The sequence below is a fragment of the Littorina saxatilis genome, linkage group LG12 (assembly GCF_037325665.1).
Source record: "Littorina saxatilis isolate snail1 linkage group LG12, US_GU_Lsax_2.0, whole genome shotgun sequence".
NCBI lineage: Eukaryota > Metazoa > Mollusca > Gastropoda > Littorinimorpha > Littorinidae > Littorina > Littorina saxatilis.
Window position 1 is genome coordinate 47,941,397 of NC_090256.1, and position 24,868 is coordinate 47,966,264.

The 24,868-nt window shown below is 44.7% G+C and overlaps 1 protein-coding gene across 2 annotated transcripts in view; it reads left to right on the top strand.

Annotated features, from left to right (window-relative positions):
• Positions 1 to 24,868, top strand: part of LOC138982104 (platelet binding protein GspB-like) — a 59,904-nt gene that overhangs the window by 29,668 nt on the left and 5,368 nt on the right. For both annotated transcript variants that reach the window (XM_070355326.1, XM_070355327.1), the window contains exons 2-8: positions 387 to 4,880; positions 5,320 to 5,599; positions 6,333 to 6,440; positions 7,033 to 12,459; positions 13,053 to 13,239; positions 18,153 to 18,326; positions 22,531 to 22,730. In XM_070355326.1, coding sequence (XP_070211427.1) covers positions 387 to 4,880; positions 5,320 to 5,599; positions 6,333 to 6,440; positions 7,033 to 12,459; positions 13,053 to 13,239; positions 18,153 to 18,326; positions 22,531 to 22,730 — 10,870 coding nt within the window. The remainder of the gene's footprint in view (positions 1 to 386; positions 4,881 to 5,319; positions 5,600 to 6,332; positions 6,441 to 7,032; positions 12,460 to 13,052; positions 13,240 to 18,152; positions 18,327 to 22,530; positions 22,731 to 24,868) is intronic.

A 24,868-nucleotide genomic window follows, 5' to 3' on the forward strand; every position in this document is an offset into this window, starting at 1 on the left:
CAAGGTTGAATGCAAAGCAGGGAGATTCAAACACCCTAAGCTTGGTGACTATACAGTTGCCGCTGGCTGCAGGAGAGAGGTGATGCTTGTCGCCTGATTGGGGTCCTAAACTAAACGTTTAAATGTTACTAACTTGTTTATTCTCTCGAGTAAGGGACAAGTTACTTCCTCGGAAGTGCTTTTGGGTACCAGGAGAGGTGGGTTATTATCTTTTTTCTTCTAGTTCTACCCAGGTGAATGTACTAATGTAGCTTTTTTTGGCTAAAACATTGGTTGTTTTGTGCATGTGTGTGATCTGAAACATAAAAGCTAGTTGTGAATAAAAACTGGTGAAGCTGAAAGTGAAGACTATGAAAATGTCTCTGTTCATGTTTGTCTGTGTGCAGGTATGAAGAAAAGGGGAGATCAGCAAGCAACTGGAACTGAGGATGCCCCTGTAGTCATCATCGATAGCCAAGATGTGTCGCCACCCTCACCCTGTTCCTCCCCCTCAGTGCAGTCAGATGCCAGCCAGAGCCTCCTGTCTCAAGCATGGCCAGCTGCTGAGGCTTCAGGAGCGGGTGAAACCCAGCCTGCTGCAGGCCGGAAACCATCTGATGCTGTCACTTTGGACAGTTCCCTGTCCCAGGGTAGCCGTCAGAGCACGGACAGTTTGCAGCCAGGTGAGGCTGAGACGTCAGCACCTGCAGCTCCTTCGAGCAAGAAGAAGAAGAGGAGGAGACGAAGAAGGAGGAACAAAAACCAGGAGCAGGAGGGCAACGAGGAAAGTACACAGGGAAAAAAGAAATATCGAAAAAAGAACGCTGTGACCAGTTCACCGCAGCCAGGGGACAGAGTAGGGGAGGGTGATACCGTCTGGCAGCAGTTAGGAGCCTGCAAGTGCGCCAAGTGTGGCTTCACCACAACGGAAGAGACTATATTTCAGTGTCACATATGCTCCACCAGAAGATCCACACCATCTGCCTCGCCTGGGGCTTGTGAAAGTCCAGGGCGGAAGACACCACATGCTACACCAGCACCTGTTGCTACCTTGAGCTTTGCGCCAGTTGCTCGGGCTACATCCAGCCCACCAGCATCAGAACATTCCGCCCCTGAAGCCGCCACATCTAGATCACCTCAGCTGCCTCTGACACCATCTGCACAACAGTCATCACTGTCAGACACACCTTGTTCAGCAGCAGCAACACCTGGGATAGGACCATCCCGTCAACCCACTACAGTGGATAGCACTGCAGCTTCAAGCTCAAGACCAGTTTCTTCACAGTCGGCAGTTTCACAAGTTATACCAGCTACTCAGAGACAAGGAACAATTACTTATGATCCTAGCAAAGAGCAGTACAGGTGCTGCCAGTGTGGCTTTGTTATCGGCAAATATGTTGATTTTCTAGAGCATCTCATGTTTCAGATGCTAGCAAGTCCCTATCATTGCCAGTACTGCCCCAAATCCTTTGCAGAACGTGCATCCTTTCACAGACATTGTTCGTCAGAGCATCCTAATGAGAAGAAGAAGTGCAAACTTCGTCAGGTTAGTGTCATCAGAGGCATCATGGACAAAGCAAAGGAAGAGGCAAAAGTGGGAAAGCCTGCAACCTTCAATTTTCACTCAGGTTTTCGCAGTTGTGTGAGAAAGCTGGTGTCACAGAAAAAGACCGCACCATCGTCTTCCAGCAGTCAGACTCTAACAGACATACAAGTAACTGTTCACTCTTCCACGGCACCAATCTCCACTCAGGTTGCAGTTGCCACATCATCAGCCAGTTGTGTAACAGTTTCTTCAGCAAGTTCTGAAACTTTGCCTTCCAACACAGAGGTTGCACATTCTCACGAGGCAGCATCTGCAATAGCAAGCAGGGGTGTAGATGCTTCAGCTTTGCCTCCGGTCAGAGGTGCAACAACTGTAACAGCACAAAGCCAGTTAAACTCTGTATCTGGGAATACTGATCGTCCAACCTCTGCACACCATACAGTGGTTGAATCAGCTCGAGTTCAGAGCCCTGTCACAAGTGTGTCAGATAAAGCTGCTTGTGCCAGTAAGTCATTGGTTCAATCCTCCTCCAACAGCAAATCTTTGCATCAACAAAATGACACGGCTTTCTGCGCTACTGTCAGGCCTACTGTTGAGCAGAATAGCAACCATGAAGTCACTGATGCGATTAAAAATAGTTCCACACAGGAAGCTGACTGTCAAATGCCGGTCATTATTGCTTGCCAGGGGAACTACAATCATCACGAGGAAGCCACCGCTGTTGGGAACCAATCTTCTGGCATTAGCTCCAATATTTCTGTTCCAGGACAATTAGTTTCAGTATGTTCAGGGGAACCCTTAGCCCCAATTGTGAGTCTTGGACTTGGAGAAGCAACCAACACTCGAACATCATTGGTACCTCGTCCAGTGCATGCTTCTGCAGCTGTTCCAGTCAGTTCATCTCCAAGTAGTCACGGTCAAGGCGGTCCCGTTACAATTTCCATTCTCCATGGCTCAGCACCAAGTTCAGCCAGGCAAACAGTATCACATGCTCCCACATTGCCTATGTCTCAGCACACTCCTGGAAACACTCCTGTCAGGCCAGTAGGCTTTGCACAGAGGGGGCAAACTAGGGTTTGGCAATTTCATGAGAATCTTAGCTCTACTACCTCTCAAAGGTATCGGAACATCCTGCCCATCAATCCCTCTCTTTTGAATGTGAACCTGCAGAGGGTGGTGCAGGAGAGAGCTGCTGCATTGCATTTGCAGCGTTACTCTGCGCCCCGTGTGTCTCAGCCTTCCGTGCAGCCGCAGCCTTATTCCTTTAGAGGAGCAAGTACTCTTCAACAGCCTCCTGTTCAGACCCAGAACCAGTTTATTCCCCTTGTCCAGATGATTCCAAACTCTGCGCAGTCTGCCTTTGTACAACAGATGCCTCGGCAAGGTCCTGCCAATATCTCGGTTCATCAGAGACATCCGTTGGTCACCACCTTGGTACAACATCCCATCATGAACCAAGGACAAGGTGTGAGATTGGAACTGCCAGGGAATGTCCGGGTTGTTCAGGGAACATCTGCTCAAAACTTAGTCCCAGGTTCTTGGCAGCAGTTCAGGGTTGTGAGCTTGTCCAGTGAAACTGGCCCACAGCAACCTCCTCCTCCTGTTGTGACCAGTGAAAGTACTGCTCCGACTAATTACTCCCCCATCAGTCCAGCGTCTGCCTCTCCCATCTACACTCCTATATCACCTGCATCCCCCGTAAGAATTTCTCTTTCTCCAGTTTACACACCAATATCTCCTGCGTCCCCTGCAAAGATTCCTCTTTCTCGAGTTTATACACCAATATCTCCTGCTAACACTGGACGCTACTCCCCTATCTCTCCAGCAAATCAGTCTGTCCAACAACATATCTCCCTGACTGACTCGTCATGCTCGCAGCCATTGGATCTCTCAGTGACTGTGTCAACTGAGCAGCCTGGTGCTGGTATGACATCGTCATCGTTGATTTCAGTCAGAAGGCTTGATTTTGAAGAAGCAACATCTACAGCAGATGAGCCGCTCACGACCACAACAGTTACAAGCTCTGTTGGGGTTGTATCCAGTACATCAACGAGCGCAAGTGTGAACAGTGTGCCAGCTTCTTCACAAGTTAGATCTGAAACTGAATCTTCGGTCAGAGTAAAGCAGGAGAAAACAGCCATCAGACCTCATCAGTCTTCACACTCTTCTACCCCCTCCCCTCCTCTTGCTCCTTCTCCAGTTACCCCTGCTCCCCTAGCTACCCCAGAAGCCAGTCAGCAGTCAGTGTCTGTTGAGATGTATTTTATCAAGTACAAAGGCAGCTACGCTTGCATTCGTTGTGGCAAACGCTTTCATGACAATGACGAGTTCTATGGCCATGTATGGAGTCACCAGCATACTGATGGAAAACACTGCAGTAACTGTCGTGAAAGTGAAAGTACAACCCCAGGCACTTCTGGTCATAACCTGTGCACAGAGACAACGCGGGTGGTGGAAAGAGTGTCTGGTGCCTTGATGGATGTAGGAATGCTGAGTCGCCTTAATGATGGTTGCCGTGAGAAATTGTCACGGAGGCTTCTCCACACTGACGCTGGAGATGGCACTTCGCAGGTGGTTACTGCTTCCGCTGCTGAGGGGGAAGCTACCAGTGATGTGCGGCACAATGCCAGTAGTCTGCCTACCTGTGCTGGTGATGCCACAGAACAGACATCAAGAGAAGAGAATTCTGATGCTCATAGACTTCTAGCTCAAGTGACGGTGACGAACTCTGCTCCAACAGAAAGTGGGTTAGCGAACGAACAAAGAGGGACTAAAGATGCTCCCAGCAGTGCAGCAAATTCAGACTTGGGAACTCGGGGAGATGGACTGAGAGAAGATGCAGCAAAAAGTGATACATCAATAACTCAAAGAAATGTCTCTGAGGCTTTGGGTTCTGATACAGCATTACCTCACGGTTCAACAAGCAACGTTAACACAAACGGTGAGCAAGCAGAGAATGATGCCCATATTAGCAGCGGACCAAAATCAGAATCAGCAAGCAAAGTCACAGAGTCAGAGCATTGTGCCAATCCTACCACTGGCTCTGTCAACAATTTAGAACCTACCGAGGAATGTGCGGCAAAAAACGAGGAGGGCGAAGAGCCTGTCCAGGAGAGTGAGAGATCCGTTCCTGAGACGAGAGAGGGAAGCGACATATCTTCGGAGAAGCACCAGGCTGTCACAGAGACAGATCAGAGAAATACACAGGGAAGCTCAGAGTCAGGCCATGCTGCAGGCGCTTCAGCTTCTGTGCAGGAAGAAGAAGCTGGTGTTGATGATGCCGAGATGGCGGGGGACAAGGATCCCTCATCTGCTGAGCTGTCCCAAAACGATGATGCTCCTCTTAGTGGAGATGGTAAGTCGACTTCAGGAAGGGTGTTTTTTTTATACTGCAACCAAAAGAGCATTCACAATTTTTAGCGAGTGAGTAACTGTGAGTCTAACCCTAAGCTGTTGATATCTCCTCTTATTTTCATCCTTTACAGAGCTCCATAAGGCTGAAGGGGTTTCTGTGCTTATGGGGAACTTTCCTTCTTAACATTAACAAAATGGTAAAGAAATCGCTGTACTAAAAGCTCAATAAAAAAGAATAAACCAATATTTGTTCTGAAAAAAGAGCAACAATCAGCATAACAGCCTTACATTTTTTGAACATATTTGTTTCTAGGCGGCACATAGTTGTGCCCAGATACACTGTCGGAAAGTTCTCAGTTTGTGTTACAGAAGAAGAAAGATGTGAATAGAAAGCCTAAAAGGAACCTTCAGCATTTTATTGTTTCACTGGTAATTTGCAGAGTCACAAGAGTTTGTACTGAGCAGGGACAGCACCCCTGACAGAACTGACGCTCCGATACCACCAAGAAGAGAACCGCCCGTGTACGACCGTTCCGAGGTGTTCTTCATCTGCGCCTTGTGCGAGTTCAGCTGTTGCACAGCCGTGGACTTCACCATGCATCTGAACTTTGAGCACCACGCGGAAGCGGCCTTTCCCTGCTACCACTGCAACTACCAGGGCCAGTACACCACCGACCTCACTAATCACATCACTGCTCACATCTCAGGGGATTCCAAAATGTGAGTTTGGAATGGGTGTGATGAATGTAAAGTTGCTGCAGAGTTTGGCTAAAGTTAGGTGTATGGATTTTGTTTTCAAAAAATTGTGTTTGTATTATGACAGGTATTCATTGATTTACTGCAGTGGTTACAAAGTTTGTGTTTTGTCTGTGCACATAAGCATGTTTGTGTGCACGGGCATGATATTTTGAGGGTTTTATGTGTTGAAGGATTATTAGAACTGATGCATTTCTTAACACATTTAACAATTTATTTGATCAGTTTAATACTCCCCGCGGGTTAGGGGGAAGAATTTACCTGATGCTCCCCAGCATGTCGTAAGAGGCGACTAACGGATTCTGTTTCTCCTTTTACCCTTGTTAAGTGTTTCTTGTATTGAATATAGTCAATGTTTGTAAAGATTTTAGTCAAGCAGTATGTAAGAAATGTTAAGTCCTTTGTACTGGAAACTTGTTGTACTACGTTGCAAGGCCCTGGAGCAAATTTTTGATTAGTGCTTTTGTGAACAAGAAACAATTAACAAGTGGCTCTATCCCATCTCCCCCCTTCCCCCGTCGCGATATAACCTTCTTGGTTGAAAACGACGTTAAACACCAAAGAAAGAAAGAAAGATCAGTTTAATATTTCATCCTCAGTTTATGGTAAATTTCAAGAACATGTCAACCTTTTCAGCAGACTACAAAGCTTGAACCATAAATATTTCTAATGTTTGTTGATATTTGATCATTTCCAGATACACTTGTCCATGTGCGGCTGCCTCAACCCTGAATTGTCCGTTCAGGACAGACAGCTTGAAAAGCCTGAGCAACCACATACAGTGCCATCCTGGTCATGCTTTCTGGTACGCAGGGCTATCAGTATCACCAAAACATGCTAATATTGTGCTTTGGTTATAATGTGTTACTGCTTGTGTTGAGAAAGGAATTGACGTAATTCATGCATGCATGTATAAACACGCTCGCGCAAACACACAAGCACACACACACGTACATTTGCACACACGATTTAGCGCACACACAAACACACACACTTGTGAATAGAAAAGTAACAATGAATCAGGTACACATTTATTTTTAAATCGGGTGTTCTTGGTCAGAACTGCAGACTATTTGTCCACTGTCTGATCATTACGATGGTTAACCCATTCCATCCCATGGCATTGAAAGTAACTCAATATCCAACTTTAATAATTGTAGCAAAGTAACTACTACTACTAGAAGTTTTCCTAAATTTTAAATGTTCAAACATCGCAGGAAGCCAGTAGAAATGGAAACCAATATGTCATAGCTAGCATGGTGTACAGTTGGTTCTTCAAGGATCTGGCCACTCTGGGGGAATATGTGTTAAATCCAGCCAGCAATTGTTGGGAATTGATTGACTCTCTTCAGAACATCGTACACAGTGACACTGACAGTGGCAAATTTGCGTTTCAGGTGTAACAAGTGTGACTCTGAGTTTGAGGACGACACAGAGCTATTACTGCACCTGACGTCGAACTCCATGACGCTGTACAGCTGCTCCAAGTGTCCGTCCCGCTTCCTGCAGAAAGCGGCCATCCAGCGGCACTGGCAGGCCCAGCACGGCGGGGGCTTGGCCTTCAGGGTGGTCAAGATGATGCTGTGCAAGGAGAGAAAGGAGAACAGCTACACCCTGCCAGCCTGTCCGTTGCCCTTACGCAGGCTCAGCGCAGAAGAGGAGGCTTCCGGCAGTCGTCACGGCTCTCCCACACAAAAAGCTAGCGTCTCTGATCAGCCGTCTAATCTTGTTGACTGTAAGGCTTCCGGCAGAAGTGAAGAACAAATTGCTAGCGCCCCCGATCAGGTGTCGGAGGGTGTTGGCTGTGACACAGTATTACAAGCCCCATCTCCATGCAGAACCGCTGTGAGAGATCCTGTTTGTTTTGAGAAGGGTGATGGAAGCAGGCAGGATCCTGTGCAAGCTTTGTCAACTTGTTTGCCTGATAATGAAGTTGCTTGTTCGGAAACCAATCTCGCCAGCCACCCAGCCCTCGAAGGTTCACCCTCCCCCAGACCCAGCGAGGATGATGAAGCTTCAAACCCAGGAACTCGCCTTCATCCATCAGAAAGGGGCACTGCTACTGATGAAGAATCTTCATCCAGCAACGTGAAGCTGTCTGCTAGCAGTTCTTCTACAACGGTCGGAAACAGTGCCGCTCTTGTTAACGTAGCTGTGGCAAATTCAGACTCTCCTGCTGTATGTCCTTGTAGCAGCCAGACCAACGTTTCTAAGAAAACGAGCCCTCCCAGTATCGGCAAAGAGAGGGCTGGAAAAATCCGACAGCTTGTCTCTCAGATGAAGCTTCCAGCAAAAAGTGTCAACTCGTGTGATGGGGAGGAAGAGCAGCTAAAAGTTCTTAACTTGATAGTCTGCCACCGCAAGGCTGAACATTCGGGTGACTTGGAATCAATACACTCCCAGAGCACAGTGGAGAGTACAGAAGCAGGCCGGCAAGGAACAACTGCCACTAACTCTCCTGCAGTTGGAACCAGCAGTAACTCCTCGCTCACAGAAACTGTCATCGGTAATGAACCAGAGCTAATAATAAGTTTAGATGAAAACGGTACAGTACAGGGTAAAGCTGAGACCAATGGCACAGGGTTAGTGAAAACAGAAAACACAGGCTCTCAAGGCATGAACCAAGATAATGCTATGATAGTGAGTGATGGGACGTCTCCCATGTTGCCTGCTCTAATGGAAACGGACGGTTTTAATGCTCCTCTGAAGGAAGCAGCTGACGAGGAGAATGTTTCAGCATCCAGAGACAGAGTACCAGCCAGTTCAGACTTTCCAGGTCAGCCTGAAGATGTGATGCCTCTGAAAAAACTCCTGGGTGGTGATGAACTTCATGACCTTTTGCTGAACACTCTTTACCGCGAACGACGTAGTGAGTCTGGGCAACAGTTTGTCTGTTGTATTTGTGAAATTAGGTTTGAAAAACGCATGCTCATACACAAGCACCTTTTCGGGCACTTCAATGTGCCTTTTTTTGTGTGTGTCCTTTGCCAGTTTGGCTGCTCTTCAATACCTGAATTTGTCATTCACTTTGGAACAGCCCATCCTGGGGAGAAAAAGACGTGCAAATCCCTGATGGTTCCAAGGTCAAACCCTTTGAAGCAGCTGACAAGTGACGGCCCCCTGACAGTGGAAAAGTTTGGAGAGCTTTGTCGTAGTTTGCGTAGTGAAGAGAGTGAAGATAGTCGTGATACCTCCTCTCAGTCGTTGCCTCAGGGTGACAATGACTCGCACAACAATGTCAGAGGCCCACCGGTTCCGCCAAGAGAGCAGCAAGAAAATGTGCAAGATCATCCATTTGCTGTAGCACAGGGTGGAGACTCTGCAGAAGCAGATGATAAGAAAAGGAAATGTGAAGCTTTCGATGAAGAAACAAAAGGCGCATCTTTGACGAGGCAGTCTGTTTCCGAGTTTGAAACAATGAATCTCTCTTCCAATGCTGCCGGGAAATCTGCTGCTACGAAACAACCGGGCACATGCGGCGTAAAATCGTCCCATAGTTCAATGATAACTCATCGGCGGAACTCGGGGCAGGGCTGCTCAAGGGATATCAATCACGAGGAAATCAACATAGCGCCTGAGCAAGCCAGGGATGAACATTCCAGGCCAAAGTTAAATTCTAAGAAACAAAATCCCCAGGGGAGTCCTGCCCGTCCCAAGCCAGGCACATACAAGAGTGTGAAGGTTGGCGCCATGACCAAGCTGAAATGCACAGCTTGCGGCAGCATGACCTTGTCTGCGGCCAACATGTCTCGTCACCAGGAGACATGCGCTCGCTACATTAACTCCCAATGCGACTCAGAGCACACACACAAGGCAGAGTCCCTCGCCAAGAAGATGAGGACAGGCAGTGTAAACAACCAGCGGGACTTCTCAGAGAGCACCGTTTTTTTTAGTTCTACAGCTTTAGAAAGAACTACTTTCACAGCTTTAGATGGATCTGCGGCAAGGAAGAGCGAAACAGGGGTGAAGTTTGAGGCACAAGCGATCAAGAGGAAAACCAGTGCAAACGGTCAGAGACCGGGCCCACTCAGCAGCAAGCTAGCTTCTTTGAAAGTGTACAAACTGGGAGCTAAAGAGAAAGATGCAGCACCCTCTAAAACAAGAACTAGAGAGAAAGAAGTGAAACCCTCTGCATCAGCAGCTAGAGAGAAAGAAGCACAACCCCCTGAAACTTCAGCTGAAGAAAAAGAAGCAGAACCCTCTACATCGGCAGCTAGAGAGAAAGAAGCACAACCCTCTCAAACTTCAGCTAGAGAAAAAGAAGCACAACCCTCTACATCGGCAGCAAGAGAGAAAGAAGCACAACCCTCTGAAACTTCAGCTGGAGAAAAAGAAGCAGAACCCTCTGAATCACCAGCTAAAGAGAAAGAAGCACAACCCTCTAAACCAAGCACTAGAGAGAAGGAAGTACAACCCTCTGAACCTCAAGCTAGAGAGAAAGAAGCGGATCACTCTGAATCAACAGCTAAAGAGTTCAAAGAAGGGGAACCCTCTGAAACACCAGCTAGAGAGAAAGAAGCAGCACCCTTGGAGTTGGAACTGGAAATGTTACCTCAACTGTGTGTTGTGAAACGACGAATGCATAAAGAAACTCACAGTGGTACCCAGGGGGCCGAGGCACCTGCCAAAAGCACACAGAATGTGGACAACAAAAGCAGTGATGAGGTGAAGTTCCAAAGTGGAGCTGGTGTTCAGAAAGACAATGAACAGGATGTTGAACGTGAAGATTCCGAAACCCCTAACATGCAGTCTAACATGTGCAAGCCAAAAGTGTCCACAAATTCACAGTCTAAGGAAGAAAAGCAGAAGAAGGTCAAGAAGCATAAGAAATGTGCACGCGTCATATACAGCAGCAGTGACGACGATGACAGTGACAGTAAAGAGTCCGAGAGTTTGACTGAAGTGTCTGTGTCTTGCCAGCTGGATCCGCCTGCTCCTGAAGCAGTCACAGAGTCCAGAGAAGCAGAACACATTTTCACTTGTAATTTATGTGACTTTTGTGCTCCTGAATGCCAAAAACATGACCTGGAGGCACACCTGCAAAAGAAACACTCTCATCTTTTGCAGCTTGCAAAGTGTGGCCACTGTGACTTTATCTATAACTCGTCCAAACCGCTTCACCTGAAGAACCACACAAAAATGTCGCATGTTGGGATGGAAGAGTCCAAAGTGAAACCACCTCTGGAGCATTTCTATAATTCTAAATTAAAGGAAAACTGCTCCCCGAAGTCTGACCAAGAAGAAAGATACACCTCAGCAATCAAGGAGCCTGCAGTTAAACGGAAGAACACAGCTAAGCGAACAGGGCCAAAGGTTGGGACTGCAGAAGCTGCACTTGTAACAACTGAACCATTTCTTAAGAAGTCTGCTGAGGCACTTCAAACCAGGCTAGAGGCGGGGACTCCTGAGAGTGATTCAGCAGATCTCAGATCAGTTAACACAGCCATGTCGGGTGTACAAGAGCGTGAAACTGTTGGGCCAACTCCTGCTGCTTCTGCACCAGCAGCCCAGAATTCACTCATGAGGACTCAGAACACAGAAAGATCAGTATGGACAGCACTGGCGGCTCCTGCATCTGGTTTAGCAGCAACTGAACTGGAGAACAAGACATCCAGGTCAGATGAGGATACTTCTCAAAAAGCTATTTTGACAAGTTCTTCTCCTGGTAGGAAGATGTTTATGCAACCCCAAAATGCAGCTCACTCAAACGGGTCAGCGGCGAAGACACAAACTGGTTCTGCATCTGAACCGTCGGATGTCGGGACCACTGAAGCTACCCTGTCAGAACCACTCAAGGGACAATCAGTGGCAGAGCCTCAACGCACAAAGGAACCTGAGGAAAAAGGCACTGTGAAACCTTGTTCTTCTGCGGAGTCTGTTAGTAAGACATCAGCTCTGAAGCCTCAGAAGTCAAACAGACCAAAGGCAGGAGCTGCAGAAACAGCATCTTCATTTTCTGAACCAGGAAGTAAAAAATCTGTTTTGAAACCTCAGAACACAGCCAGAACAGAAGGAGTAACTTCTGAAGCTGGTTCTGTGGCATCCAAATCAGGCAGCAAGGAATCCCTTTTGAAACCCCAGAGTACGCACAATCCAACAGGACCAAAATCAGGGACCAACAAGCCTAGTAGTGTCAACAAACATTCCACCACAAAACATAGGAGCTCAACCAAGCAAAGAGAATCAAGCAGAGGGACAGAAGAATCTATCTCTCAACCAGTCTCCAAGAAACGTAAAGTCTCTGGAACAACATCCGAAGTTGAAACAGAAAGCGCCTTCCAAAGCAAAGACTCGGCAACACATAAACGAAAAAGAGAGATGCCTAAAGACTCGGTCAAGCGCAGTGCTGCAAAGACGGCAAGGCTGACCTTGCGAACTCAGCTAGAAGAGGGAGGGAGTGACCTTAGCGACAGCAACGACGAAGATTTCAGCTTGGAGAAACACAGCCAGCAGTCAGGGCCCAAAAAGGTCAAGAGGTTTGCCTTCCTGGATACAGATGATTTCAAAAATAACAAGAAACCACCAGGAAAGCCACAGACCAGTCGTCCATCGGGATCGTTAGATCGAAAGACCACTGATACCAGGCTAGGCTCTTCGTCCAGAGCTTTGGACAGGGCAGGGGCTGGTTCCAGAGTCACCGCAGACACAGCTGTCTCTCAGACTGGTGCCAGCACTAACACTGCAACAGAGAATCCGTCTGCGAATTCATCTATTTCCACGCATTCAGTTCCTAAGGCATCTGATGGTCACCAGACTGGCCAAATACAGGCAACAGGGACAGCCAAGAATCGGGGGGGTGGAGGAGCAAATGCCAAGAAGTGCAGGTATGTTGGTTTGTTTGTTTTTTAGCATGGAATGTTATGGTAATCTAGAGAGACATTGCTGAATGCTTGAGAGATACTACTGAGAGATGTTTGTTGTGCAAAATTGAATGAGAAGACCGTTTAAATTTGAAAAGCAAACAACTGACAGGTTTGAGAGCATGTACACTTGAAAAACTACAGACACTCGCACCCACACGTAGAGGCTGTTACAAATATTACTTCCCTTGGCAATGGCAAGTCTGTACTTGTTTGTGGAAGTATATAACTAGGTAATAACTACAGACTGTGATTGATTCTGTGAACCAAGGAACACGGTGGCATGCATGGAAAAAGTTGCGTTCCTGATCAGTTTCATTGCTGGTATGTGTGTGGGCTGTGCATCCAGCAGCACAGGGAGAAAGTGTACTTTAACTCTCAGTCTCAGACCAAGAGTTCCTGTTCATTCGCACTTTTTATGACAACGACGACAAGTTCATTACTAGATCTATGTGTAACCAACTTCGCACAGAACAAGACAGTGTAAGAGTTTTCATTCAATCTCAACAGATAGTGTAAGCGTTTCCGTTCAATCTCACCACCTGTTGCACTTGCAGGTTTGTGTGCGTGATGGAGAATTGCAACCAGCGTCACATGGAGCAGAAGAAGATGAAGGCCCACCTGATTCGGCACATTGACTACCGCACCATTCCCTGCTGTTGCTGTTGCATGGAGTTCATGGACGTGAGCGAAGCCAAGAACCACCACACCAACAAGCACCCAGACTCCAACTATAACATGACGGTCAGTGGTAGCGATAGATAGATTAGTGGCCAACGTATACACGTTGGATTTCTTTGTGTGTTTGGGTCTCTTAAATTTATAGAGTGCACCGTGGGAATTTCAGCTTGTTTTTTTATTCTACTTTCTAGTCGTATCGGTGATGTAAAGGCACCCGTGGGAACAAGCCAAATGTGTCCTTACATTGCCAGGGGTGGGATTTCCAGGAAAAAGTTTGGATTTTTTGTTGTTTTTTTACCTAAAAAAAAAAAATTTAAAAAAAGTTGTTTTTACATTTAGTCAAGTTATGACTAAATGTTTTAACATAGAAGGGGGAATCGAGACGAGGGTCGTGGTGTATGTGTGTGTGTGTGTGTGTGTGCGTGCGTGCGTGTAGAGCGATTCAGACCAAACTACTGGACCGATCTTTATGAAATTTGACAGAGTTCCTGAGTATGATATCCCCATACGTTTTCTTCATTTTTTTGATAAATGTCTTTGATGACGTCATATCCGGCTTTTCGTGAAAGTTGAGGCGGCACTGTCACGCCCTCATTTTTGACTCACATGCGAAGCAAAAGTGAGTCTATGTACTCACCCGAGTCGTCCGTCCGTCCGTCCGGAAAACTTTAACGTTGGATATTTCTTGGACACTATTCAGTCTATCAGTACCAAATTTGGCAAGATGGTGTATGATGACAAGGCCCCAAAAAACATACATAGCATCTTGACCTTGCTTCAAGGTCAAGGTCGCAGGGGCCATAAATGTTGTCTAAAAAACAGCTATTTTTCACATTTTTCCCATTTTCTCTGAAGTTTTTGAGATTGAATACCTCACCTATATCTATCTATCTATACATATAATAAAAGAGAGTGTCTGTCTGTCTGTCTGTGGTCGCCATACCTCTGAGATGGCAAGAGGCAGGAACAAGATAGTGTGCACGTACACTCCCTAGGTGCCGCAGATGTGCACCTGGGTTTTAGTTTCTTGATTCACTGTTTCCTTTCTCAGATTATGGACCTCCCATTTATTGAATACAGCCTATATGGTGCAAGACCAGTTCAGTGCCTACTGTTCACCTGTAGCAAGCACATCATGCCAGTGATATTAGAGACTCGCTGTTGCTCCTATGAGGGGAAGAAATGAAGAATGAAAAATTAACTGGACAGTTCCGGAAATTTCTAGAAGGTAAGGGAGATAACTGTTCACCTGTAGCAAGCACATCATGCCAGTGATATTAGAGACTTGCTATTGCTCCTATGAGGGGAAGAAATGAATGAAAAATTAACTGGACAGTTCCGGAAATTTCTAGAAGGTAAGGGAGATAACTCTTTTTTGTCTGTGGTCGCCATACCTCTGAGATGGCAAGAGGCAGGAACAAGATAGTGTGCACGTACACTCCCTAGGTGCCGCAGATGTGCACCTGGGTTTTAGTTTCTTGATTCATTGTTTCCTTTCTCAGATTATGGACCTCCCATTTATTGAATACAGCCTATATGGTGCAAGACCAGTTCAGTGCCTACTGTTCACCTGTAGCAAGCACATCATGCCAGTGATATTAGAGACTCGCTATAATTGCTCCTATGAGGGGAAGAAATAAAGAATGAAAAATTAACTGGACAGTTCCGGAAATTTCTAGAAGGTAAGGGAGATAACTCTTTTTTGTCTGTGGTCGCCATACCTCTGAGATGGCAAGAGGCAGGAACAAGATAGTGTGCACGTACACTCCCTAGGTGCCGCAGATGTGCACCTGGGTTTTAGTTTCTTGATTCATTGTTTCCTTTCTCAGATTATGGACCTCCCATTTATTGAATACAGCCTATATGGTACAAGACCAGTTCAGTGCCTACTGTTCACCTGTAGCAAGCACATCATGCCAATGATATTAGAGACTCGCTATTGCTCCTATGAGGGGAAGAAATGAAGAAAGAAAAATTAACTGGACAGTTCCGGAAAAGTAAGCCCCATCTTTTGATACCAGTTTGGTTTACCTTGCTTCAAGGTCAAGGTCACAGGAGCTCTTCAAAGTTGGATTGTATACATATTTTGAAGTGACCTTGACCCTGAACTATGGAAGATAACTGTTTCAAACTTAAAAATTATGTGGGGCACATGTTATGCTTTCATCATGAGACACATTTGGTCACATATGGTCAAGGTCACTTTGACCCTTATGAAATGTGACCAAAATAAGGTAGTGAACCACTAAAAGTGACCATATCTCATGGTAGAAAGAGCCAATAAGCACCATTGTACTTCCTATGTCTTGAATTAACAGCTTTGTGTTGCATGACCTTGGATGACCTTGACCTTGGGTCAAGGTCACATGTATTTTGGTAGGAAAAATGTGTAAAGCAGTTCTTAGTGTATGATGTCATTGCTAGGTTTAGTTATTTGACCTTGACCCTGAAGGTCAAGGTCATGTAAAGGTCAAGGTCAAGCATGTGAGTCGTATGGGCTTTGCCCTTCTTGTTGAAATTTGTTTACCACTTGTTTGTGTAGACCCCCTAGCAAGAGTGATGCAACCAAACCTTCAAGTATAGAGGTTTTTGATTTTGTGCATTCATTTCCCCCCCGGAAAAAAAAAGTGTGTACTGTTTTCAGTTTTAAAGCCAGGAGAGGCTTAAATAGCAACTCTTGAATTGCTAAAAATTCACTTTCAGCTGGTTAGTTACAAAAGCCTTCAAGTTTACAAGATTTTTTACTTTTGTGCATCTCCAATTTTTAAGATTTTGTTTAAGCTTATAAAGTTATAGGCCCTTCTTGAAATGTGTTTACCACTTGTTTTTGAAGACCTCCTAGCAAGAGTGATACAACCAAACATCTTCAAGTATAGAGGTTTTTGATTTTGTGCATTCTCTCCTCCCTCCCCCCCCCCCCCCCCCCCCCCCCCCCCCCCCACCCCCTACCCCCTCCCCTCCCCCATTTGTTGTTGTTTTTGTTTGCTGTTATCAGTTTTAAAGCCAGCAGAGGCTCAAATAGCCCCCTCATGAAATGCTAAAATTAATTTTCAGCTGGTCAGTTATGAAAACCTTCAAGTTTACAAGATGTAGAATATTATATTATGCATCTCCAAAAAGCTTGTTTGTTCTAAAATTTACAAGTACAGGGATCGCGTTTACCGGTAATTTCCGGTATTTTACCGGTTAAGATTCGCCAATACCGGAAAAAAAAGTGGATGTCGGTCAGACCTACCGATTGTTATTTGGTTTGACCGGTAAAAAAAAAGTAGTAATTACAAAAATCGTTTGTCAGTACGAGGGAGAGAGAGAGAGAGAGAGAGAGAGAGAGAGAGAGAGAGAGAGAGAGAGAGAGAGAGAGAGAGAGAGAGAGAGAGAGAGAGAGAGAGAGATTTGGATGGCTTGTTGTGACAGCGCTACAATGTTGCGATTATGTCTCCATTGATGACACTTGATGTCAAGGTGTCAAACATGACGTCAAAAATCAGACATCATACTTTTCGCGCCATTTCTTTCGGTTCCCGGTCCATCGTAAAATCTTTCAGTTTATGTTATAAGGGACGGCGTCTAACTATAGCCGACATAGCATCATACCGGGAAATCACGTACTCACACCAGCTTAGATCTTTGTCTACATACAGTTGATTATTGTGAGGCGAGTCGATTGCGATGAAGAAGCAACGATCTTTACTGTCTTTTCCAAGAGGTGAGAAAAGGCCTTTGAATGAAGGAACTGAAAGTGAAAGTACTTCACGGCCTAGTACATCTGCAGAGCCCGAGTCTCAAGCGGCGGCAAAGAAACCAACATCGGCATCTTCCACTGTCAAACGATTTCAGGAAAAATGGTGCAAAGAGTTTCTGTGGTTGCGGACAGAGGGGGAGGGGGAGAACTTTCTCATGTTTTGTGAAGACTGCAAAAAAACACGTCAAAAAAAAATGGTTACACAAGAGGTTGTCGAAATGTTCAACATTCATCTCTCGAAGACCATTCAAAATCGGTAAGTCATAGAAATGCTGTTGGCTCTGCGCGTGAAAACTTTTTGACAACAAAGACTAGGCGAAAGTGAAACTGTAACAGTAAGTAACTAGTGAGTAAGTCTTCCAGTTGCGTGATTACTATTTGCTTTCCTATTTTATTTCGGAAGTCTCTCTCTCTCTCTCTCTCTCTCTCTCTCTCTCTCTCTCTCTCTCTCTCTCTCTCTCTCTCTCTCTCTCTCTCTCTCTCTCTCTCTCTCTCTCTCTCTCTCTCTCTCTCAGAAAGCGGCTGCTGATGTGTCACTGTCAAGTTGTGCGACAGTTGCTTTGAGGGGGGGGGGGGGGGGGGAAAGAAAAAACGTCCGCATATCACTGACATTGATTTAATGTATTGTAAGTCATTGTTTGTCTTTTACTGGTTGCCTTGGCAAGCTTACCGATTTTCGTGAGAGCCTTGTAGCCAGCTCATGACGTCATACCGGTTTGAAAAATACCTAGCGCGATCACTGAAGTAGGGAGAGGCCACCTAAACCCTCCCTAAAATGCTAAAAATCATTTTCGGCGACCCCCCAGCAAGGGCGCGGCCCCTGCACCCTGCCGGAGCCTTAGCGGCCCCTGGACCCCGGCCTTCCAAAATGTTCAGTCCTGGTAACATTTTGGGCTCCCACCCATGCATTGCTTGTGTTTTGGTACAGATAAGAAACAACAGAAGATGTCCTTTCAGGGGAGGTGTCCTCGCTTTAAGTGGCCCCTTATCATAGGTACCCCTGTAGTAGTCAGTTAGGTGATGTAGTCATGTCAGTTACAAGTGTGTGCGTGTTTGGTGCATAACACTGTGCATTGATCACAAAATATGTCTGTTGAAGGAGCATAGAAGATAGATTCTTAATTATCAACCTATCTGACCCCAACCACAAGCTGTACTGAATGTGAAAAATCCCAGAATTCCATTGTTGAAATCATGCCTAACCTGCCTGACGTTGGTTGTCCTCGGTGATCAGGTGAGCCGCGACCCCCAGATGGAGCTAAAACTGACGAAGCTGCTGCGGGAATGCCAGCAGAAGGCCCAGAGTGAAGCAGCCGCTGTCTCCTCCACAGAAGAGGCGCCTGCAGACACTGGCGAGACGACACAGACCGTGGTCTGGAAGCAGAGCATCCAGTGCCGCCAGTGCCATGTGAGCTGGGGGAGCAACAGTGGGCTGTTCTCAGTCTTACTGAGCTTAGGCTAACTGTATTGAAACTGCTGTGCTTTGTTTTTGGTGCCATTCTTTGTAACTTTGCTGGTTTAGCGTCAAACTACAGGAGCACTGTTTTTCATTCTGATTGGGTAGAATGCTGCACGTTGGGAATTGGGTAGAATGTTGTAAGCTGGGAATTGGGTAGGTGTTGTAAGCTGGGTGGGTAGGTGCTGTAAGCTGGGAATTGGGTAGATGTTATAAGCTGGTAATTGCCTGTTCACCCTTACTATTTTGGAGTAATTAATTACTATTTTTGAGGATTGTGTGAAAAAAATACTCAGTTCAGACTACGATTTTCAAATGTGCTTCAAAATTCAAATTAGGTTTGTGTTGCACATATTGGCATTTGTAACCACTGGGTTACTATTTTGGTCATCAGATTACTATTTTTTTACTTGACCATTACTCTTGTCAAGTTTTGGGGGTAAATAGGTCTGTTGGGTAGATGATGTAAGCTGGGAATTTGGGTAGATGTAAGCTGAGTTGTGTGCCTTCCCAGCATGTACTATGTTTGAACAACAAGGGTCAAATGTGTCAGGGAGCAATATTATTGTTTATTCCCCCCTCTGCTTCTTTACCTCTGTAAACTTGTAGGGGTAGTTATTTTTCGATAATGACCCAGCAACCAAACAAATAACGACCCAGCAACAGCCTGAATCCTCGATAGTGCAATGGGTTGAGAAGCTGTTCTGTTTCGGTACTACTTTTTGCGACTGAAAAGTTCCGAACGCTCTAATGTACGAAGTATACATCTCTGGAGCAAACAATACAAACATACCGCATTTGAATTAACAACTACAGGCCTGAACACATGAATCTCCATATAAAATCCATGAGTTCGGTTGTTTTCTGAATCTAGATCAGACGTTCATCACAAGCAATTTCCCAAGGCAAGTAACTCATACTTTGTCTAGCGACAAGAGTAGTTCCCCTTCTTTTCACTCGGTTTCTTCGACAACAGACTGCAATCCGACGGTCAGTTTTCAACAATATTTCATTTAATAAACAGATCACACGCAACCAAATGCACACATCTCATCAATTTAAACAACATAAAGCGGTTTCATACACTATTTTCCCCAGAAAACTTAACTTCATACAGTTTTTAACGTTGGAACACGGGTGCAAAAGTTCGTCTGCTAGTCCCATTTGACGAAAGAACATTTTCCTAACCGATACCAAAACATATACAGAACACACAATATCTGCCTTTGCCGCCACAGCAGAATAACAGCATATCTGTGTACTTGATTTTAGTCCAAAATAGGAAAACTGACAAGAAGTGTTAACAGAATGGAATGATTTGCACGGAACTATACAACCGCGCATTAATCGATCGCCTGCGCAGGTTGACTGGTTGAGTGAATAGGATTCGATCAAACTTTCGCAAAAAACCTCCTCTTTTCTTTGAATAACTGAAGAAAGGAGGAATAAAGAGGTTACACACCTCGTCTCAGTGATTATCAAAAATAATGGTCTCAGTTCGCGGTCATGAAAAAGCTCGCTAAAGCTCGCATTTTTCATGATCCGCTAACTTCGACCATTATTTTTGATAATCACTGAGACTCGGCATGTAACCTCTACTTATTCCCCCCTCTGCTTCTTTACCTCTGTAAACTTGTAGAGCTAGTTATTTTTCGATAATGACCCAGCAACCAAACAAATAACGAGCCAGCAACAACCTGAATCCTCGATAGTGCAATGGGTTGAGAAGCTGTTCTGTTTCGGTACTACTTTTGCGACTGAAAAGTTCCGAACGCTCTAATGTACGAAGTATACATTTCTGGAGCAAACAATACAAACATACCGCATTTAAATTAACAACTACAGGCCTGAACACATGAATCTCCATATAAAATCCATGAGTTCGGTTGTTTTCTGAATCTAGATCTGCCGTGCACAAACGTTCATCACAAGCAAATTCCCAAGGTAAGTAACTCATACTTTGTCTAGCGACAAGAGTAGTTCCCCTTCTTGTCACTCAGTTTCTTCGACAACACTGACTGCAATCCGACGGTCAGTTTTCAACAATATTTCATTTTATAAACAGATCACACGCAACCAAATGCACACATCTCATCAATTTAAACAACATAAAGTGGTTTCATACACTATTTTCCCCAGAAAACTGAACTTCATACAGTAATTAACGTTGGAACACGGGTGCAAATGTTCGTCTGCTAGTCCCATTTGACGAAAGAACATTATCCTAAGCGATACTAAAACATAAAAAGAACACAACATCTGCCTTTACCGCCACAGCAAAATAACAGCATATCTGTGTACAGTGAAGTCCGGCTGTAGTGATAGACCCATATAGTTATAGTCCGGCTGTAGTAATAGAATTTCTGGGTCCCGGTCCCAGTTGTTCATGTTCTTTGTTAAATTAGTCCGGTTGTAGTGATATTTTTCAGTCCGGATATAGTGATAGTCCGCTTGTAGTGATACTATTTTCAAGTCCCGGGGAAGCTAAAGTCCGGCTGTAGTGATAATGTTCGAGAGTAATCTCCCTTTACCAAAATGGCGAGCAAAAGCCAGCCACGCACTGTGCTTACCCTGAAGCGGAAAATTGATCTGACAATTTTTCATTTAACCCTTATTTCTAAGTGGCCCTTCTCTCTCTCTCTCTCTCTCTCTCTCTCTCTCTCTCTCTCTCTCTCTCTCTCTCTCTCTCTCTCTCTCTCTCTCTCAAACACACGCACACACCCACGCATGCACACCACACACACACACACCGGCTGTTGAACTGCCAGGACGGGGGTAGGTTAACACAGGACATTTGCAAGCCTGACAAAGACGACAGAAGAAACGTCACAAAACGAAATCAATAGTGGTTCCAAAATCACTTTGTTACTGCCTTGAGGCTAGTTTACCAAATGTGCCGCCGCATGTAGCAATAAAAGCTTTGAAGATATCACTACAACTACAAGCGATTGGCCGGATGTAGTAATAAAACCTACAAAAATAGAACTATAACCGGACAACCGGATGTAGTGATAAAACCTACAAAAATATCACAATAACCGGACGTCCGGATGTAGTGATAAAACCTACAAAAATATCACTATAACCGGACGTCCTGGTGTAATGATAGTCCAATGTAGTGATAAAAAAAAATTGGTCCCGAGGGCTATCACTACATCTGGACTTCACTGTACTTGATTTTAGTCCAAAACAGGGAAACTGACAAGAAGTGTTAACAGAATGGAATGATTTGCACAGAACTATACAACCGCGTATTAATCGATCGCCTGCGCAGGTTGACTGGTTGAGTGATTCGGATTCGATCAAACTTTCGCACAAAAACTCCTGTTTTCTTTGAATAACTGAAGAAAGGAGGAATAAAAAGGTTACACACCTCGTCTCAGTGATTATTAAAAATAATGGTCTCAGTTCGCGGTCATGAAAAAGCTCGCTGAAGCTCGCATTTTTCATGATCCGCTAACTTCGACCATTATTTTTAATAATCACTGAGACTCGGCATGTAACCTCTAGGTACTGGCTGTAGCACATTGACATCAGTCGTGCGTAGAAGATTGGAGACTTGAGCATGCGATTGGAACTTTTCATAACAAGAGGCGAAGCCTTCAAGGCTCACGTAAGAAATAGACAAACAGTAACACAAACTCAATCACTCCGTCACACATACACACCCACACACACAGTAAGCTTAGGTGACGACTGTGCAAGAAAGAGAGACACTAGATCTAGATCTGTCTGTGTCTGCATGTAGCCTACTTACAGGGACACGACTGCCAAATAGTCTCGGCCCGCTCAAAATAACAATGACCGAGACCACACACACCACGCGAGAGAGAAAGACTACAGGGAGGCATGCAGTCATGATACATTAATTGACGTCAAACACTTTTGACAGTGACGTAATCTTATGCGAGCTTTATCCATAGTCTTGGATAACCACTCACACATAGACTCGGAAATGTTAAAGTTTCTACCACAGACATACACACACACGCACACACGCACGCACAAACGCACGCACAGACAGACAAAGTTACGATCGCATAGGCTACACTTACGTGAGCCAAAAACAGCAATTACATTACAACAGCAGCAATATCAAACTAGAGACAATGATAACAGCAAAGGGGTAAACAAAAATTGGCATTATTTGCTGCAGACCCTGCATGACTCTATCAGCGAGTTGAAGAAGCACTGCGAGGAAAAGCATGAGGGCAAGCGAGAGAGGATGGAGTGGGTGGACGTGAAGACACAAGGCGTGTACGACCTGAAAGGCATCCTCCACAGAAAGGGGCCCGGCTCCCTCAGCTTGGTGTACAAGCACATGTGCGCCTTTTGCTCCTTCCGTGCCGTCCAGAAGTGAGTCAGCTTTTCTTGTTTGCTGTGTGGTACCACGACTTGACTTTTTTTTTTTTTACTCCTGCTACAATAGACGGTCTTCAGAAATAACTCTGTCGTGTTTGTATGGGTTGTGGAAGAGTGAATACTCTTGCTAGTGTACTGTACGTGGAAGCAGAAACACAAAATCCTTCAGTGTTATTGTCACCACAATCTGTGTCTGGCATAGCCTGACAATGAAGAAAACCAACATGAAATGAATCATACATGTGTTCTATTCTTCGAAATTCTACAGTGTTCATCAATTTTTTTTCTTTGTATCAAAGCCGGAGTTATTGAACATGGCGGACTCAAAGAAAAACAAAAATCGATTAACTCCCTTGCCAAGACATGTCATTGCTAACAGTAACAGTAACAAATGTTAGTCTTGGTACTTCAAATTCCAGTTTATTATAGTGGTACCTGCAGGGATGTTGCTACAAATTTATACCTACAGGACAAATGTCCTGAATTCTTCAGCATCAATAGGACATTTGACCGCTTTCAGAAAGTGTAATAGGACATCATGAATTTGCGCCAAACAGCTTATAACACATTCCATGGAATTGTTCCAAAGTCATGCGCCCACACACACACGCACGCGTGCGCGCGCTGTAGAACACAAATAATATAGTAAATACATCAACACAGTGTGCGTATAATGTTGTATTTGTTTAGTTTCAAAGAAACCACAAAAAAGAAACCAACATGAACAACTTCAGAGCTCTTACTTTGGATAAAAGTTGAAAAACAAAATGATCGGTTTGATCTAATGCTGATCTTTTGCAGGCCTTAGTTTTTTTTTTTTTAGCGGCATAATTCAGTGCTTCGTCTCGTATCGAAAACAAAAGCAGACTACAAATTTAGTCAGTTGGAGTTGTCTCCCGTACTCCTGTAGCATGCACTGATCTATTCTAAAAATAATCCACTATTTTTGAGTCACTTGAGAAAAAGTGACTCTATGTAATCGGTCAGTGTTAGTCTGTCCGGCCGGCCGGCCGTCCGTAGACACCACCTTAACGTTGGACTTTTCTCGGAAACTATCAAAGCGATCGGGCTCATATTTTGTTTAGTCGTGACCTCCAATGACCTCTACACTTTAACGATGGTTTCGTTGACCTTTGACCTTTTTCAAGGTCACAGGTCAGCGTCAAAGGAAAAATTAGACATTTTATATCTTTGACAAAGTTCATCGGATGTGATTGAAACTTTGTAGGATTATTCTTTACATCAAAGTATTTACATCTGTAGCCTTTTACGAACGTTATCAGAAAAACAAGGGAGATAACTAGCCTTTTCTGTTCGGCAACACACAACTTAACGTTGGGCTTTTCTCGGAAACTATAAAAGTGACCGGGCTCAAATTTTATGTGAACGTGACTCATTGTGTTGTGAATAGCAATTTCTTCCTGTCCATCTGATGCCTCATATAATATTCAGAACTGCGAAAGTGACTCGATCGAGCGTTTGCTCTTCTTGTAAGAATTGGAAATCAATAAATTGACTCTTGATTCGATCTTTTTATGGTGAAAAATGCCGTCTGAAGTGACACACAGGTTTGTCTGTCACGTTTTTCTTCCACCACGATCGTCGATTTTTCATAAAAAAAAATTTGTTTTTTAATGACAGAAAGCAAGTTTAACTCACTTTATGTTATCACACGAAGCTTTGATTATATAAGAACAAGTGACAACAGTTTGATTTCATTAATTCTTTATCTTCAACCTTAGAATCGCAGTCAAAAATTGTCAGCTGGTGATTTCTGCACTCGAGCCACCTCCATGGCCTTGACCATATATTTGTTTGTTTTTAAATTTAGGTGTTTTTGTTTTTGAAGTGGGGAAGCAATAAAGAGGTCGTCGATATCAAAACGGAAATGTCGTCGATATCACTTTTGCACTGAGCTCAGTTTTGCCCAATTGCCCAATTGACCAATGGAAATCCACATAACATATGAAATAGCAATATACAACCACGCGTTCGTTTGAATCAATAAATTCTTCTCAGAATTCCGTCAGTGAAGTTTGAAGGTGAGTAGTGGAGTAGTGTCCTAAATTACTCAACTCTGTGGACAGTCCGTAGTGCAGTTGTCCCCAAATTGAATGAGTGAGTCAAGTTTC